The sequence below is a fragment of the Oncorhynchus mykiss genome, chromosome 7 (assembly GCF_057628025.1).
Source record: "Oncorhynchus mykiss isolate SJ-2025 chromosome 7, ASM5762802v1, whole genome shotgun sequence".
Classification (NCBI taxonomy): domain Eukaryota; kingdom Metazoa; phylum Chordata; class Actinopteri; order Salmoniformes; family Salmonidae; genus Oncorhynchus; species Oncorhynchus mykiss.
This window is the reverse complement of record NC_143028.1, coordinates 69,954,047-69,972,631: the sequence shown is the minus strand read 5'-3', so window position 1 is coordinate 69,972,631 and position 18,585 is coordinate 69,954,047. Positions and strand designations below refer to the sequence as shown.

Genomic DNA, 18,585 nt, shown 5'->3' with positions numbered 1-18,585 from the left:
GCCCGGTTCAATGGGCCCGGTTCAATGGGCCCGGTTCAATGGGCTCGGTTCAATGGGCCTGGTTCAATGGGCTTGGTTCAATGGGCCCGGTTCAATGGGCTCGGTTCAATGGGCCCGGTTCAATGGGCCCGGTTCAATGGGCCCGGTTCAATGGGCTCAGTTCAATAGGCTCAGTTCAATGGGTTGGCAGGTAGCCTAGTGGTTAGAGTGTTGGACTAGTAACTGAAAGGTTACAAGATCAAATCCCCGAGCTGGGAGATATGCACGTGACAAGGTACAAATCTGTTGTTCTTCCCCTGAACAAGGCAGTTAACCCAGTGTTCCTAGGCTGTAATTGAAAATAAGAATTTGTTCTTAACTGACTTGCCTAGTTAAATAAAGGTAAAATAAAAAAAATGGGCTCAGTGCAGTGGTTAGGTATAAATATCAGAAACAACACGTTAAATTATAAACCATTGCATCAAGGTTTTATTTTTATGACATGGGTTGATGGGTTTGACTCCTCTGTGTCTGTGGGTATCTCTCTCCATGAAGTTGACAGTTGGTCATCACTTTTGTCCCGCCTCATTCCCTTAGGGTTTCAGGTCATCCATAGCGTCTTGGAGCCTGGAATAGAAAAAAATAGGTATTCAAAAACAGGACATTCATTCATAAACAGGACAAACAATCATGCTATACCTGGTTTATACTGTAGATGGCGTCAAACTACCTCATCCACTCACATTAGTAAGATGGCGCAGACAGATATGGCAGCTCTGCTTCAAGCTCCAAAGTACTATATTTCACTCATACAAGGCCTACTTGCTGCAGATGTGTCCAAAATCATTTCGTGTTTCTGCCATTTGACTTTGTCACAACTTCCAAGTATTTGACTCATGGTAAATGTCACCCCCACCTCATTATATTCTGTTTAACTCCCTGGATTTGATTTGATCCATGCACCATGGCGTATTGTGGTAGTTGAGCTTGAAGCATAGCTGTGATTGAATCAAGAATTTGACCCTCAACTATTTGTTCTTATTCTTGCGTGATAACTGATTAAAAATAAACATTTTATTTCATCTCAATCAGCTCAACACTTCTCAGAGCTAAGGGTGCATCTCAATAGTGTAAAGTTGCTTCCTCTCATTCTCGCCTTCTTTCCTTCACTGATGTCAACAAACTGGATTGCGAAAAGTCTGCCTAACTAACATCCACCTATCGATGTGTCTGTAAATCAGTGCACATGAAGGAAACAAATCTAGGTGAGAGGAAGCAGGTTTAGACTATTAAGATGCACCCCAATAGTCAGTCAATGGCCCAATCCTAAATCAACCTTCAGGCCCTATGTCACATGCACTTGTGGAGATCTGAGAAGATTTGATTGGAATAACCAATATGATGAAACTTCCACCTGGCCTATCAAGGTGGAAGGTGGAGCTATGAACATAATGCTTATACCTATCTAATTGGTCTACGGGTTGATTTAGGATTGGACCAATCTCCCTCATCCCCTCGTTCACTCACTTGAAGTCCCCTCCGTCGAGCAGGCTCCTGTAGGTGGCGATCTCGGCCTCCAGCTTCATCTTCATGTTGAGCAGCGCCTCATACTCCTGGCCCTGATGCTGGATGTTGCCCCGCAGGTTGGTCAGCTCGCCCTCCAGACGGATGAGGATGGCATTGTACTTCTCCACCTCCATGTTGGAACGCATCTCCACGTTATGCAAGGTGTCCTCTAAGGAGGATTTCTGTTTGAAATAACAGGAGAATTTTGGGAATGTTGTTGAATGACATTGGGATTATTAGAATGTTGGAATTTGGAGATATGGAGGGTATGGCTAAGGTATGGTGAGCGGCGCTATAGGAGGACAGGCTCATTGTATTGACTGGAACGGAATACACGGAATGGAGTCAAATGTGTTTTCCATTTGTTGGATGTGTTTGATACCATTCCATGAATTCCATTCCAGCCCTTACAATGAGCACATCCACCCATAGCGCCTCCCACCAGCCTCCTCTGTTGTACATAGAGGACATACTGGGGTTACTATCAGTTCCATTTCTGCTCTGGAGAATATAGGAATTTAACTGAAATATGTTATCATCATATTGAAAGAATATCTTACCAAGCTTTGTTGGGACGCCAGCTCAATCTCGAGGGTCTGTAGCTGTCTATGTAGGTCACTCATCTCAACCTGGGCCCCCTGCAGGGCCTCTGTGTTCTGTGATACCTGCACCTGCACGTCTGAGATCTATACCACAGCACAAAGGGAGAGAGATGGGAGGGAGGGAGGGAGAAAGGGAGAGAAGCTGAGTCAACTTGAGAGGTGAATTCATGTTTTGTAGTTCAGGCTTTTGTTGTGTGACTAGACTACCCAGATATGATACTGGTTTGTGCAACAAAACAAGTTTTTATTGGAAAGCTACACATTTTGCAAATAAACATTTTTATATTGGAGGTAGACCATTTCAATTCCAATTGCGGATCAAAAACAGAGTATTATAGGCTTTATTTTTATTAACTTATTTTATTTTATTAAACCTTTATTTAAATAGGCAAGTAATTTAAGAACAAATTCTTATTTATTCTTACCCCAGCCAAACCTGTACTTTATGTGGTGTGTAATGTTAGTATGTATGAAGTTATGATAAGAACATATCCATCCTTCTTTCCTTCTGAACACTGTAAAGATAGGATGGGCAAACCTGGTTTTCGTGCCACACTTTGAGGTCCTCTGCGTTCTTCAGAGCCATCTTCTCGTACTTGGCCCTCATCTCCTCCATGACCAGTGACATGTCCTGACCCTTGGGGGCGTCCACGTCCACCTGCACCCCCGACTGAGTGATCTGGTTCCTCATCTCCGTCACTTCCTGTTGGAGAGAGGGAAGAAGGGAAGGGGGAGAGAGAGAGAGAGAGACAGAGGCATGAGAAATAGTAAGGCATTCCAAAATTGACCAACTGTGAAAAGTTCATAGCTAGCGATGAGGTTACTCTGATTTTGTTATCACGTTATCATCATTCTTCCTGGATTATATCATTCTTAAATCTAGTCTGGAAATGTTCTATTTCATGCAAATATTACATTGTTTGACATGGACATTCAATCTCAATCAGGGGAGAACAACTGCCACGTCTCATTGAAGCCATGAAGTTAAAGACCGACCAAGGTACTGCAGGCTGTTGTTTTCGGAAAGCAGGATCCCCCATTATAGTGAATGGGAAAATGGCAATCTTCGTTGGCAATATTTGTGTAAACATTTTTTTTTCAGAAGACGGTCATGGTACCAATATTTGCTTCTATCACACCAAATGTATGTCCTTGAACCAACTATTTGAAAATCGCACACAGAAGAAGTTATAAGGATATTCAAATTGCTACCGGCAGCCTGCAGTACCTCAGTATGCCTTCAATTTGAGATAATCAATGAGAAGGGGCAGCACTGAGCTAGCCTGCAATGTCGCTACCTGGAGTAGCTCAAATTGAGCATGTTAAGTCTTGAGAATCACCCCCATGAGACGCTTCCAATAATAATATTAGTCTTCAACCTATTCAAATACAATACAAATATTAATTTTAAAATTATAATTTGATGTGGATATTCAATATTAATACTATAGCTCACATTGTCATGGTTCTTCCTGAGGAAGATGAGCTCCTCCTTCACGGCCTCGATCTCACTCTCCGCGTTCATCCTGCCCATGTTGGTGTCATCGATGACCTTCTTCAGCCCAGCAATGTCTGCCTCCACTGACTGGCGAATGCCATTCTCAGATTCAAACCTGTGGGCATAGGGAGAATGTCACTACACTCCTTGTTGACATGAAATAGTTGGAAATTGTGACCTTGGGACTTTATCTGAGAAAAGCATTGTTCTGAGATATTAACCTGTTAGAGCTCTAGGGGCGCTATTTCATTTTTGGATAAAAAACGTTCCCGTTTTAAGCGCGATATTTTGTCACGAAAAGATGCTCGACTATGCATATTCTTGACAGTTTTGGAAAGAAAACACTCTGAAGTTTCAGAATCTGCAAAGATTTTGTCTGTAAGTGCCCCAGAACTCATTCTACAGGCGAAACCAAGATGATGCATCACCCAGGAATTAGCAGAATTTCTGAAGCTCTGTTTTCCATTCTCTCCTTATATGGCTGTGATTGCGCAACGAATGAGCCTACACTTTCTGTCGTTCGCCCAAGGTCTTAGCAGCATTGTGACGTATTTGTAGGCACATCATTGGAAGATTGACCATAAGAGACTACATTTTCCAAGTGTCCGCCTGGTGTCCTGCGTCGAATTCGGTGCGCAATTGCCAGCTGCTTCTACTTTACCATTTGATTCAGGGGAGAAAGCATGTGTCCAAGAACGATGTATCAATGAAGAGATATGTGAAAAACACCTTGATGATTGATTCTAAACAACGTTTGCCATGTTTTCAGTCGATATTATGGAGTTAATTTGGAAAAAAGTTCGCGTTTTGAGGACTGAATTTTCGGATTTTTTTTGGTAGCCAAATGTGATGTATGAAACGGAGCTATTTCTAATACACAAGGAATCTTTTTGGAAAAACTGAGCATCTGCTATCTAACTGAGAGTATCCTCATTGAAAACATCAGAAGTTCTTCAAAGGTAAATGATTTTATTTGAAGGCTTTTATGTTTTTGTTAATGTTGCGTGCTGGATGCTAACGCTAATGCTAACGCTAAATGCTAACGCGAAATGCTAACGCTAGCTAGCTACTTTTACACAAATGATTGTTTTCCTATGGTTGAGAAGCATATTTTGAAAATCTGAGATGACAGTGTTGTTTACAAAAGGCTAAGCTTGAGAGATGGCATATTTATTTCATTTCATTTGCGATTTTCATAAATAGTTAACGTTGTGTTATGCTAATGAGCTTGCTGATAGATTTACACAATCCTGGATACAGGGGTTTTTTCATAGCTAAACGTGACGCAGAAAACGGAGCGATTTGTCCTAAACAAATAATCTTTCAGGAAAAACTGAACATTTGCTATCTGAGAGTCTCCTCATTGAAAACATCTGAAGTTCTTCAAAGGTAAATTATTTTATTTGAATGCTTTTCTGTTTTTTTGTGTAAATGTTGCCAGCTGAATGCTAATGCTAAATGCTACGTTAGCCATCAATACTGTTACACAAATGCTTGTTTTGCAATGGTTGAGAAGCATATTTTGAAAATCTGAGATGACAGTGTTGTTAACAAAAGGCTAAGCTTGAGAGCTAGCATATTTATTTCATTTCATTTGCGATTTTCATGAATAGTTAACGTTGCGTTATGGTAATGAGCTTGAGTCTGTATTCACGATCCCGGATCCGGGATGGGGAGATCAGAAAGGTTAAGCAACAAAGTTTTCACATCCCAGATCTCTGAACTGTTTTGTAGTGAAGTCTTCTTTCATAACCCTCACCTTAAAGGTACTTAAAGTGCGGAGTGTAAAAATGTATCTTCTTTTTTTATTTTCTATCTAACATTTCTGAATTTGTCATGTTCAGTTAAAAAAAAGTGTAACTATTTGAATACATAAATGATAGAATAATACAAAGATAGCGTGGGTGAAACTGGGATGGGAGAACAGGGCCCGGATTCCCGATAGCGACGGAACTTAGACTTACGTGTGTTTTAATGATGCACCTTTCTTACAATGGCCAAAGATGTAACATGCCTTTCCCAAAACACCACACAGAGACAATGGCCGCTAAGTGAGTCGTTGGAGCATGTGTCGATACTGGTAGGATCGAAAGAAAGGGAGCACTGCGCTCGGATCAGCTTTCTCCATTCAAATCTTACGGTAAATCTTACCGGCTGGAGATAAAATGTATGACGATGTAATGAGACGGACACTTTTTACATCCTGCAGGTTTCTCCGATCAAGTAACCTAACCTAAACTGCACCCAATCAAATAAAAATGCGCTGTCATGTTAACAAACAACACATCCTAAAAACAGGATAGGTAAAAGTAAAATGGACAATATGGAATTGACAAACAACTTTTGTCCTGGGGTTTCACCTCATTGTCATGATCAGTGGTTTCAAGTTTGTATCCGTACATTTTTGATAAGCTGATCATAGCAAAAAATTAAATAGTTCTGCATTTCCAACTGTGTAAACACATTACAAACAGGCTTACGATAACTCCTGATAAAGTTGGGTAGCTGATATTCAGAGCTTAAATAGCCAAATGAATTAGTCACAGGAAACAGGACTAATAAAGCAAATGCCTGTTTGACAAATGGTGGGCCTACCACATGAATGGGCATACAATTCCATTGCTGGCCGGCATGGTAGGCTACACCCCAGTAAGCACGGTCAGTCGTAGTCCTTTTTTTGGTGTTTTACAAATGGTAGGCTTACCACATAGAAGGGCATTCATACAATTAAATTTCAGGCAACACAACAGGCACCTCAGTATGCATGGAACGACGCTGACGCTTTTTGAAGGTTTTGCTTTGGTGCAGTCCAGACCGGACTTGATTTCTACATCCACGGAAATTCAATAGATTGGACATGATTTGGAAAGGCACACACCTGTCTATATAAGGTCCCACAGCTGACAGTGCATGTGAGGGCAAAAACCAAGCCATGAGGTCAATGGAATTGTCTGTAGAGCTCCGAGACAGGATTGTGTTGAGGCACAGATCTGGGGAAGGATACTAAACATTTCTGCAGCATTGAAGGTCCCCATAAACACAGTAGCCTCCATAATTCTTAAATAGAAGGTTGGAACCACCAAGACTCTTCCTAGAGCTGGCCACACAGCCAAACTGAGAAATCAGTGGAGAAGGGCCTTGGTCAGGCAGGTGACCAAGAAACCGATGGTCACTCTGACAGAGCTCCAGAGTTCGTCTGTAGAGATGGGAGAACCTTCCAGAAGAACAACCATCTCTGCAGCACTCCACCAATCAGGCCTTTATGGTAGAGTGGCCAGACGGAAGCCATTCTTCAGTAAAAGGCACATGTCAGCCTGCTTAGAGTTTGCCAAAAGGCACCTAAATGACTCTCAGACCAGGAGAAACAAGATTCTCTGGTCTGATGAAGCCAAGATTGAACTCTGGCCTGAATGCCAAGCGTCACATCCGGAGGAAACCTGGCACCATCCATATGGTGGTGGCAGCATCATGCTGTGGGGATATTTTTCAGCGGCAGGGACTGGGAGACTAGTCAGGATCGAGGCAAAGATAAAGAAGTAAAAGTACAGAGAGATCCTTCATGAAAATCTGCTCCAGAGTGCTTAGGACCTCAGACTGGGGGCGAATGTTTACTTTCCAACACGACAACGACCCTAAGCACACAGCCAAGACAACACAGGCGTGGCTTTGTTTTCTGGAAAGATCTGAAAATAGCTGTGCAGCAACGCTCCCCATCCAACCTGACAGAGCTTGAGAGGATCTGCAGAGAAGAATGGGAGAAACACCCCAAATACAGGTGTGCCAAGCTTGGAGTGTCATACCCAAGAAGTTGTCTACTCTTCGTCCGTCCCCCCAATATCTAAACTACAACTTCGCCGTTGCAAGACAGTCAGAACACATCATAATATACATTAAGAAATGCATCATGATCAACAGAGAAATTACTGTCATCACTGAACAATGATGCGACAACATAATTTACTTTAAGATTTTTGACAGTGTTTTTTGTTGTTGCCATTATTGTTGGCTAAACTAGCCTAGATCGTACTTAGAGGGACATGGCAAAGACATGTGTTCTGATTGGTCCATTTGTATTTATTCAGGCGTGTGATTGGATTGCAGATAAAACCTTATAGCGCCAAGTTAAAATGGGTTTATGCAGATATACGTTTCTAGTTTTCCATTTTTTTTTTCATTTAAAATGTACAGTAGTTTATTTAATTTAAATATTTTACTTCACAATCATCTGAAGAACCTTCTTAAGATAATTTATGTGACTATCTCATTTTTGACAAAAATGCCAGATTGAACCTTGAACCAAGGTCTCGAAAAGATGGGGTGAAGGCACAAAATGGCTGCCGTGTTTCAGTTCACTATGAAAGGGAAAATGGATATCTAGTCAGTTGCTCAACCAAAATGTGTTGACTCAGACACTAATTTGAAGGCAATTTTGATTCTCTCCCTCCTTTTTATTATCATTAGAATTTGGGGAGGGAGGCCTCTTGAGTGGTGCAGTGGTCTAAGGCACTGCATCGCAGTGCTAGCTGTGCCACTAGAGATTCTGGATTCGAGTCCAGGCTCTGTCGTAGCCGGCCGCGACCGGGAGACCAATGGGGTGGCGCACAATAGGCCCAGCGTCGTCCGGTTTAGGGAAGGTTTAGCTTGTAGGGATGTCCTTGTCCCATTGCGCACCAGTGACTCCTGTGGTGGGATGGGCGCAGTGCACGCTGACACGGTTGCCAGGTGTATGGTGTTTCCCCCAACACATTGTTATGGCTGGCTTCCGCGTTAAGTGGGCATTGGGTCAAGAAGCAGTGCAGCTTGGTTTGGTTGTGTTTCGGAGGACTCGTAACTCTCGACCTTCGCCTCTCCAGAGTCTGTATACAAAGTTGTGGCTCAACCAGTGTGCAGAAAGATGTAATTTACAGTGGTAAACTCACTTTACTTTGAAGTCATCTGCAGCTAAGCGGGCATTATCGATTTGGAGCACAAGGCTAGCATTGTCCGCTGTCGCATCAAAGACCTATGGGAGAAAAAGATTGTTAATGCTAATGAATACATGACAATAACAGACTAAATCTTTTGGAGGACAATTTTGCAGATGATGTGAGCATTATGATGCTTTACTTAACATAACTTTTGAATCCATGTCAGTTATAGAGGAAAGCTGTAGGCCCCACTTCTTAATTCTAACTATAATTGTGTGTGTCATACACAGATGAGCTGGCAGTAAAAAAAGCAGAACTAAAACAGATCACGGGATCTGCTGCTCATCACCACCATTTTATATCTAAGACTCTCAGGGGAGTGATATTGAAACTGCAGGTTGAGTGAATCACAAATGAATCTATGGTTACCGTCACATGTCTCTAAGAAAAAAGAGGAACCACAAATGGAAGAACAGGAAAATGAGTTCTCTCTCTAGGGCTGAATCTGTTCTCAATTTTCATTGTTAATAGACAAAGGCGGGGCTTCCTGTCCCCCACAAAACCATAAAGAAAGTCCCCCCCCCCCTCCCCCCCAAAATATCTGTGTGTTTCTACCATGGCATTCTGGTGTGAATCACACAAAAAAGGAACCTCTTGTCCCTTTATGTGTCCGGCAAGTGGAACAAGGCTAACATTCATCATAAGAGTGCCATCATAAACTATAGAGGGCCTCTGAATTCTTTTGGACAAAAGTCTGTTTTTGCCAGGAATTCATGAGATCTTGTTGGAATTCTTAGAGATCTTTGACTGTGCTGTGAGTAGTTTACAGAGACTTTGACTGTGCTGCGTGGAGCTATAATGGTTATACAACCAGCACACCCACCATGTGTTTCAAATCTCACAGGGGATTCTTTTTGTGTGTTGTCACACCACATCTGGTTCACATTGCTGGTCCCTCCCACACCACACTACGCCCCAGAGTAACCAAGGAGAGTGACCTGGCGAGTTGGAAACGATCTTGGAACATTGTTTATGGGTTTTGGTCAGTTTTTTGATGATGATTCACTGCTTCCACCAAAGGATTCATTTGAGGAACTATTTGACCAGTTTGAGGAGTGAGGGAACTAGGGAAAGAGGGGGAAGGAAAGGGGATATCTGCCCCATCCGGCCCCACCCTCTATTCAGTTGTTAGGACATTTTATAAGGCAGTTGTTACAAAGCAGGGTTCATCACAGAAATGTTGAAGTGAAGACAGAAAGAGTGAGAAGCAAAGTATAAATGGGTGAATAAATAATTTTCACTATGCTTAAATTAATTATTGGAGGGACATCTCTCATACCATATGGGTTTTAGTTCACAGAAAATTTGCAACAGTGGTGACATTACATGGATATTTTGATTTATAGGTTAATCAAATAAGGATTATCTATGAACACACGTATCTGAAGCAACAAAAGACAAAACAAATTCCTCACCTTAAGCCTTTTTCTACACACATTATCAACCCTCTCTCTCTCTCTCTCTCTCTGTCACTCTCTCTTTGTCTCTATCACTCTTGTAATGATACTGTATTATTATTTGTTTGAATGTAATACTACATCAAGACACCCCATATTGCTCTCTCTCTTTCTCATTCACACCCCCACCTTCTTGCGCAGGTCGTCCAGTATAGGGCTGTACTTGCTGTAGTCGCGGGCATCTGGTCCTCCCTTCTCCAGGGCCTCTCGGATCTTCATCTCCAGCTGTCCGTTGGCCTGCTCCAGGTTCCTCACCGTCTCCAGGTAGTTGGCCAGACGGTCGTTCAGGTTCTGCATGGCCCCCTTCTCGTTTCCCATGACGTGACCACCGCCACCACCTGCCGCCGTCGTCTTGATCAGACCACCCGTGCCCAAACCCATAGCGGCACCCATGCCACCACCCATGCCCATACCACCGCCGCTCACCTTAAAGGAGGATGTGGAGTAGGAGGAGGAGCTGGCCGGGGCACCGCTGCGGAGGCCCCCGTAGGCTGTGGAGGAAATGCGGGTGCCCTGGCCTCCGGCCCCGCCATAGGTGCTGGCGGCCCGGTAGGAGGACACAGGCGCGGAGCGTTGGAAAGAGGTGTGGCTGCTGGACGGTCTGTAACTCATGACTGCTGATGGAGGAGTTAAAAGGAATTGAGAAGAGAGAGAGAGCGAGAGGAGACTGAGCTGAGATACAGAGAGAGTGACTCGGGTAGAATGAACCGGAGAACTAATACTCCCCCTACACAACTATCCTCTCTCTCTTTTTCGCAGGCCAGCCTCCAAGACCCTGCCTACATCCACACCCCCATCCTCTCTTTCCTACTCTCCTCCCTCTTCTCTCATGCTTTCATTCGCTCGGTTCCTTATTTCCCCTGTTTTTTTGCATGCATCTAATGAAAAGCATACAGTACCAGTTAAAAGTTTGGACACACCTAATTTCTACATTGTAGAATAATAGTGAATTCATCGCAACTATGAAATAACACATATGGAATCATGTAGTAACCAAATGTATTGACATTTTAGATTTTAGGTTCTTCAAAGTAGCCACCCTTATCCTTGATGACAGCTTTGTATTCTCTCAACTAAGTTCATAAGGTAGTCACCTGGAATGCTTGTCCAACAGTCTTGAAGGAGTTCCCACATATGCTGAGCACTTGTTGGCTACTTTTCCTTCACTCTGTGGTCTAACTCATCCCAAAGCCATCTCAATTGGGTTGAGTTCAGGTGATTGTGGAGGCCAGGTCATCTGATGCAGCACTCCATCACTCTCCTTCTTGGTCAAATAGCCTTTACACAGCCTGAAAGTGTGTTTGGGTCATTGTCCTGTTGAAAAAAGTCCCACTAAGTGCACACTAGGTGGGATGGCGTATCACTGCAGAATGCTGTGGTAGCCATGCTGGTTATGTGTGCCTTGAATTCTAAATAAATCATTGACAGTGTCACAAGCAAAGCATCCCCACACCATCACACCTCCTCCTCCATGCTTCACGGTGGGAACAACGCATGTGGAGATCATCCGTTCAACTACTCTGCGTCACACAAAAACATGGTGGTTGGATCCAAAAATCTCAAATTTGGACTCATCAGACCAAAGGGCAGATTTCCACCGGTCTAATGTCCATTGCTCGTGTTTCTTGGCCCAAGCAAGTCTCTTCTTGTTCTTGGTGTCCTTTAGTAGTGGTTTCCTTGCAGCAATTCAACCATGAAGGCCCTAGATTCATGCAGTCTCCTCTGAACAGTTGATTTTGAGATGTGTCTGTTACTTGAACTCTGTGAGGTGAAATCTGAGGTGCAGTTCATTGCTGATTTCAGAGGCTGGTAACTCTGATGAACTTATCCTCTGCAACAAAGGTAACTCTGGGTCCTCATGAGAGCCAGTTTCATCATAGCGCTTGATGGTTTTTGCAACTGTATTGAAGAAACTTTCAAAGTTCTTGAACTGATTGGCGCAAACGCATTAAAAAGGAAAGCAATTCCACAAATGAACTTTTAACAAGACACACCTGTTAACTGAACTGCCTTCCAGGTGACTACCTCATGAAGCTGGTTGAGAGAATGCCAAGAGTGTGCAAAGCTGCCATCAAGGCAAAGGGTGGCTACTTTGAAGAATCTCAAATATAAAATATATTTTAATTTGGTTTACACTTTTTTGGTTACAACATGATTCCATATGTGTTATTTCATAGTTTTGATGTCTTCACTATTATTTAACAATGTAGAAAATAGTAAAAACAATGAAGAACCCTGGAATGAACGGGTGTGTCCAAACCTTTGACTGGTACTATATATTTAAAAGATTTCATGACATTGTAAAAAATAGGGAAAATGTTTTAATTGGAAAAAAGAAACAAACACATATAATTAAGAAAATAATGAAAGACTGGAGTGAATGAAGAAGAAAATAATGTAAGAGTTTTTAATCTGAGAATGCATTGGCATTCCTCTGGTTTTGCCCATAAAAGCATATTTGTAATGGTTGCTGCATAGTTTATACATACGTGGTCAGCCAAACCCCAAAATAGCTGGATATGGGCATACTTCTCAGCAGGGCTAAACAAAACTAACTGAATATGTTAGCTAACTTTGGCCAACTTTCACAAACTATTTCCCTGCACCTCTTGTTTGGAATGGCTAACTTTACCACACCAAACCTCTTAGGAGCGACCTATGATGAATTTGTTAGAAAACCAGTGATAACAATAGTTATCCCATTATCATTTACACTGAGTATACCAAACATTAGGAACAGCTTGCTAATATTAAGTTGCACCCCCCCATTTTTGCCCTCAGAACAGCCTCAATTCATTGGACCATACAAGGTGTCGAAAGTGTTCCACAGGGATGCACACAGAAACTGTTGAGCATGAAATACCCAGCAACTTTGCAGTTCTTGAAACAAACCAGTATGCCTGGCACCTACTACCCTACCCCGTTAAAAGGAACTTACATATATTGTCTTGCCCATTCACCCTGTGAATGGCACACATACACAATTCATGTCTCAATTGTCTCAAGGCTTAAAAATCCTTCTTGAACTTTTTATGGCTGCAGGGGCAGTATTGAGTAGCTTGGATGAAAAGGTGCCCATTGTAAACGGCCAGCTCCTCAGTCTCAGTTGCTAATATATGCATATTATTATTAGTATTGGATAGAAAACACTCTAAAGTTTCCATAATGGTCAAAATACTGTCTGTGAGTATAACAGAACTGATATTGCAGGCGAAACCCAGAAGAAAATCAAAACAGGAAGTGGCTTCTATTTTGAAAACTCCATGTTCCATAGCCTCCCTTTGCTGGATTTAAAGGGACATGAACCAGATTCCTTTCCTATCGCTTCCTCAAGGTGTCAACAGTCTTCAGACATAGTTTCAGGCTTTTATTTTGAAAAATGAGCCAGAACGATAACATCGCGTCAAGTGGTCACATGAGTTTTGCTCACGCAACAGAATTTGGATGGGTATTGTTTTCCCTCTCCTACTGTGAAAGACATTTGCGGTTGATATTTATCGATTATGTATTTTAAAAACAACCCGAGGATTGATTATAAAAAACGTTTGACATGTTTCTGTGGACATTATGGAAACTATTTGGAATTTTCTGAACATAACGCAACAAACATACAAAGGTATTTTGGATCTAAAAATAATCTTTATGGAACAAAATGAACATTTGTTGTGTAACTGGGAGTCTCGTGAGTGAAAACATCCGAAGATCATCAAAGGTAAACGATTAATTAGATTGCTTTTCTGATTTTCGTGACCGAGCTACCTGATGCTAAGTGTACTTAATGTTTTATTGTGCGATCGATAAACTTACACAAATGCTTGGATTGCTTTCGCTGTAAAGCATAATTTCAAAATCTGACACGACAGGTGGATTAACAAAAGCCTAAGCTGTGTTTTCCTATATTGCACTTGTGATTTCATGAATATAAATATTTATAGTAATATTTATTGTATGTAGCGCTATGCTATTCAGCGGTTGTTGATGACACTTATCCCGATATCGGGATTGCAGCTATAACACGTTTTAACCAGTCTCCCCCCCTTCATCTATACTGATTGAAGTGGATTTAACAAGTGACATCAATACGAGATCATAGACTTCACCTGAATTCACCTGGTCAATCTATGTCATGGAAAGAGCAGGTGTCCTTCATGTTTTCGATACTCAGTGTAGTATAACCATGTATTGAAAGACCCCATAGCCCATATTAAACAGGAAACACCCAAACTTCAAACACACCTAGAAGATGTAAAGGTTAATCAAATTAGGTGTGCACAAATACTTTGCTGATAAGCTGATACCACAGTGTATATGTCTCTCAGTCTTCAGGGATAGGATTGGGGGAGGGAAGGGGTGCTCTTCAGTCACCTTTTAGAGATAGAACACTGGGCACTATTTTCACAAAATTCTTCAGTTAATATCTTCAAGTTGATAACTTTGATACATTTGAGTAGATATCTCAAGATAGCTGTGACACCTTGAATGGTATTTTTTAGTCGAGTTTGTATCTCATTGATCTCATTGAGCAGGAGTGTTGATTGTGTCACCCGAAAGGTAATTAAGTCACACAGACAGATAGAGCCATTGAATTTTTAATCCAGTACACAAAAAGCCCATCAATATCCATTGTTCTTAAGAAAACACACTAGAATAGGACTGTGAGTGTCAGAAATAACATATAAGGTAATTCATTAATTACATAATATATGAATAAGAACCCAGTATGTAACATTTTACTCAGACTCTTGCCACTTTTAGTCTCACAATAAACAAGCAACTTCCTAGCCTCAAATTATGTTCACAAGGAATTGTATGGCTCCTTAGGCCCTGTAATAAACTAGCATCCTGTCCAGGGGGTGTACTTGTATGTCAAGCTGCTTCACGCTACAGCAATATGGGCCATTCTGGCTTGGACAAGGTTACTTACTTAAACATTAAAAAAAAAACTTAAAACAGATATACTGTATCTTAGACATTATTAAATGAAGGGCTGGTTGTGTGTGGAAATGTAACAGAACATTCCAAAATAAAACCTCTGCCCTTAAGTAGATGGACTCAAATTTAATAGGTGGTGGTGTTTATAGCAGTGGAAAATAGTAGGTTCCCAACCACTTTCTCTGACGAGACTACTGTATGCCCTGGCTAGGGCGGATTCACAAAATGGACCCCAGGGAACAAAATAACAAAACACACAGTACCCAGGGGACGTTGGCTAAAGCTCATACACTTCCATTGTTTTCTTTATACTGTCACTCTACCTCACCTTCATGGTTGATCAAGTTTCAAAGCTTCCCCTCTACATCAGAACAACTCTCATATAATACAGTACTTATGTTTGGTAGTATCATATATCAAGGAGTTCATACCTCAGTGATTTAGAATGGTTTAATGGCTGAGGAAGAGAAACTTCTCAATGGAATCAGAATGACTCATCTTACTATTTCTATACCATTTCGAAAACGTTTAAAATGAGAGTCCACTTCTAAATCAAAGTTTGTCAGATATTTCAACTCATTTCATTGTGCAAATCAAATGCACTTCTGAAGTGCTACCTGGAAATTATATACAGGCCATGTCTAGCTTTAAATTCAATGGAGCGTGCGTTTAACTGATGAGAAGACTGAAGTCAGAAACTCCCCAAAATAAACAACAACTGAAATGGCTGCAAAAAAGGAAAATACAAGAGTTTGGTGATGCCAATGGGTTGCAGGTTCGATGCAATTATTATGGCATGCAATATGCCAATGGGTTGCAGGTTCGATGCAATTATTATGGCATGCAATATGCCAATGGGTTGCAGGTTCGATGCAATTATTATGGCATGCAATATGCCAATGGGTTGCAGGTTCGATGCAATTATTATGGCATGCAATATGCCAATGGGTTGCAGGTTCGATGCAATTATTATGGCATGCAATATGCCAATGGGTTGCAGGTTCGATGCAATTATTATGGCATGCAATATGCCAATGGGTTGCAGGTTCGATGCAATTATTATGGCATGCAATATGCCAATGGGTTGCAGGTTCGATGCAATTATTATGGCATGCGATATATAACCAAATACTTCATTCTTAATTACTTCTTATTTACTTCACATGCTCAATATATAAGTGTACTCACACTGTGGTTTTTGTGCAGTTGCCATTTTTTGAACGGGCAAATAAACAGAATGGTTTTGGATCCTGCAAACCTACTATTACTTCCTACACAACAGATGGCGACATTTGTGGACTCAACATTTGATATATTCTTGAAGTCCGAAAAAAATCGGACCAACTTTGATTTCAGAGGGCACTATCACTTTAAACTGCTGCATGTGCAGTAGCTCTGGAGACCCTCAGACCAGCGAGGCCATGGGGGGAGAGGGAAAGAGGGATAAAAAGAGAAGAGAAAAAGGAGACTGACTCATAGCAATAACAACAGGAATGTGGGAAACTCAACAGGAGCTCATGTGCTTCATGGGTTCTGGACAACCGTCAAAGAATGAAAGCGCCCAGCTTGATCGTTCTTGGATGAACTTGAACTTGTTTATTCTTGTTTTTTTTACTCACTTCCACTCTGTTACCACGGAGCTCGGGAATGCTTACCCAGCTAAAATAATTATACTGCTACAATGTTAGGTAAACACTTTATTTGGATAGTCCATCTGTAGATGCTCTACAGATTATCTACAGACTATTGATAATATTTCAACTTTCTACTAATCCAAACCCTAGCTCTAACCCCAACCTTAACCGTAACCTTAGCAAACAGTTACTTATCAACAGATAGTTTGTTGATAGTATGACCATCTGCAGAGCATTTACAGATGGAAAATCCGGTCTATACAAATAAAGTGTGACCCAATGTTATGGCAACGGTACTTACTCAATCCCATGACCACGAGTTGTGCCATATCTGAGAGAAGGACAGCGGAAAATGGGAGGGTGGATATTGATCTCTTTAAATTAATTAGAGGTATTAGATAAAGACCCAGACACACCCGGAGACCCTGAATATTGTTGGATGCATTGGTTACACCCTGAGACCCTGAATATTGTTGGATGCCTTGGTTACACCCGGAGACCCTGAATATTGTTGGATGCATTGGTTACACCCTGAGACCCTGAACATTGCTGGATGCATTGGTTACACCCTGAGGTCCTGAATATTGTTGGAAGCCTTGGTTACACCCTGAGGTCCTGAATATTGTTGAATGCCTTGATTACACCCTGAGACGCTGAATATTGTTGGATGCCTTGGTTACACCCTGAGGTCCTGAATATTGTTGGATGCCTTGGTTACACCCTGAGGTCCTGAATATTGTTGGATGCCTTGGTTACACCCTGAGGTCCTGAATATTGTTGGATGCCTTGGTTACACCTTGAGACCCTGAATATTGTTGGATGCCTTGGTTACACCCTGAGGTCCTGAATATTGTTGAATGCCTTGATTACACCCTGAGACGCTGAATATTGTTGGATGCCTTGGTTACACCCTGAGGTCCTGAATATTGTTGGATGCCTTGGTTACACCCTGAGGTCCTGAATATTGTTGGATGCCTTGGTTACACCCTGAGGTCCTGAATATTGTTGGATGCCTTGGTTACACCTTGAGACCCTGAATATTGTTGGATGCCTTGGTTACACCCTGAGGTCCTGAATATTGTTGGATGCCTTGGTTACACCCTGAGTCTCAACAATATTCAGGGTCTCGGGGTGTAACTGAGGCATCCAACAATATTCAGGTTCTTGGGGTGTAACCAAGGCCTCCAACAATATTCAGTATTCAGAGTTTGACTGTTCTTCAAGGTAGGTAGAAAAGTATTCCGAGTTTTATCAGTATTCAGAGTTTAACCGTAGTTTAAATAAGTAGAAAAGTATTCGGAGTGTGACCATAGTTTAAAATAAGTACAAAAGTATTCGGAGTGTGACCGTAGTTTAAATGAGTAGAAAAGTATTCGGAGTGTGACCATAGTTTAAAATAAGTACAAATGTATTCGGAGTGTGACCGTAGTTTAAATAAGTAGAAAAGTATTCAGAGTGTGACCATAGTTTAAAATAAGTACAAATGTATTCGGAGTGTGACCGTAGTTTAAATAAGTAGAAAAGTATTCAGAGTGTGACCGTAGTTTAAATAAGTAGAAAAGTATTCAGAGTGTGACCGTAGTTTAAATAAGTAGAAATGTATTCGGAGTGTGACCGTAGTTTAAATAAGTAGAAATGTATTCGGAGTGTGACCGTAGTTTAAATAAGTAGAAAAGTATTCAGAGTGTGACCGTAGTTTAAATAAGTAGAAATGTATTCGGAGTGTGACCGTAGTTTAAATAAGTAGAAATGTATTCGGAGTGTGACCGTAGTTTAAATAAGTACAAAAGTATTCAGAGTGTGACCGTAGTTTAAATAAGTAGAAAAGTATTCAGAGTGTGACCGTAGTTTAAAATGAGTACAAAAGTATTTGGAGTGTGACCGTAGTTTAAAATGAGTACAAAAGTATTCAGGGTGTGACCGTAGTTTAAATAAGTAGTAAAGTATTCG

The 18,585-nt window shown here is 41.4% G+C and overlaps 1 protein-coding gene across 1 annotated transcript; it reads right to left on the bottom strand.

The window, feature by feature from the left end:
- Nucleotides 1-440: 440 nt before the first annotated feature.
- On the bottom strand, nucleotides 441-10,725 carry LOC110528492 (keratin, type I cytoskeletal 18). Its single transcript, XM_021610596.3, has 7 exons — nucleotides 10,199-10,725; nucleotides 8,565-8,647; nucleotides 3,604-3,760; nucleotides 2,686-2,850; nucleotides 2,106-2,231; nucleotides 1,507-1,727; nucleotides 441-606 (listed from the first exon to the last, which is right to left on the bottom strand). The coding sequence occupies exons 1-7, from the start codon at nucleotides 10,679-10,681 to the stop codon at nucleotides 573-575; spliced, it is 1,269 nt and encodes a 422-aa protein (XP_021466271.1). The 5' UTR covers nucleotides 10,682-10,725; the 3' UTR covers nucleotides 441-572.
- Nucleotides 10,726-18,585: the final 7,860 nt, after the last annotated feature.

Coding starts and splice junctions, on each gene's coding strand:
- LOC110528492 (XM_021610596.3), bottom strand. CDS start 10,681: ATGAGTTACAGACCGTCCAGCAGCCACACCTCTTTCCAACGCTCCGCG. Junction 3,761..8,564: donor GCAGATGACTTCAAAGTAAA/GTGAGTTTACCA, acceptor CTATGCCCACAG/GTTTGAATCTGAGAATGGCA. Junction 607..1,506: donor CTCGACGGAGGGGACTTCAA/GTGAGTGAACGA, acceptor TTTCTATTCCAG/GCTCCAAGACGCTATGGATG.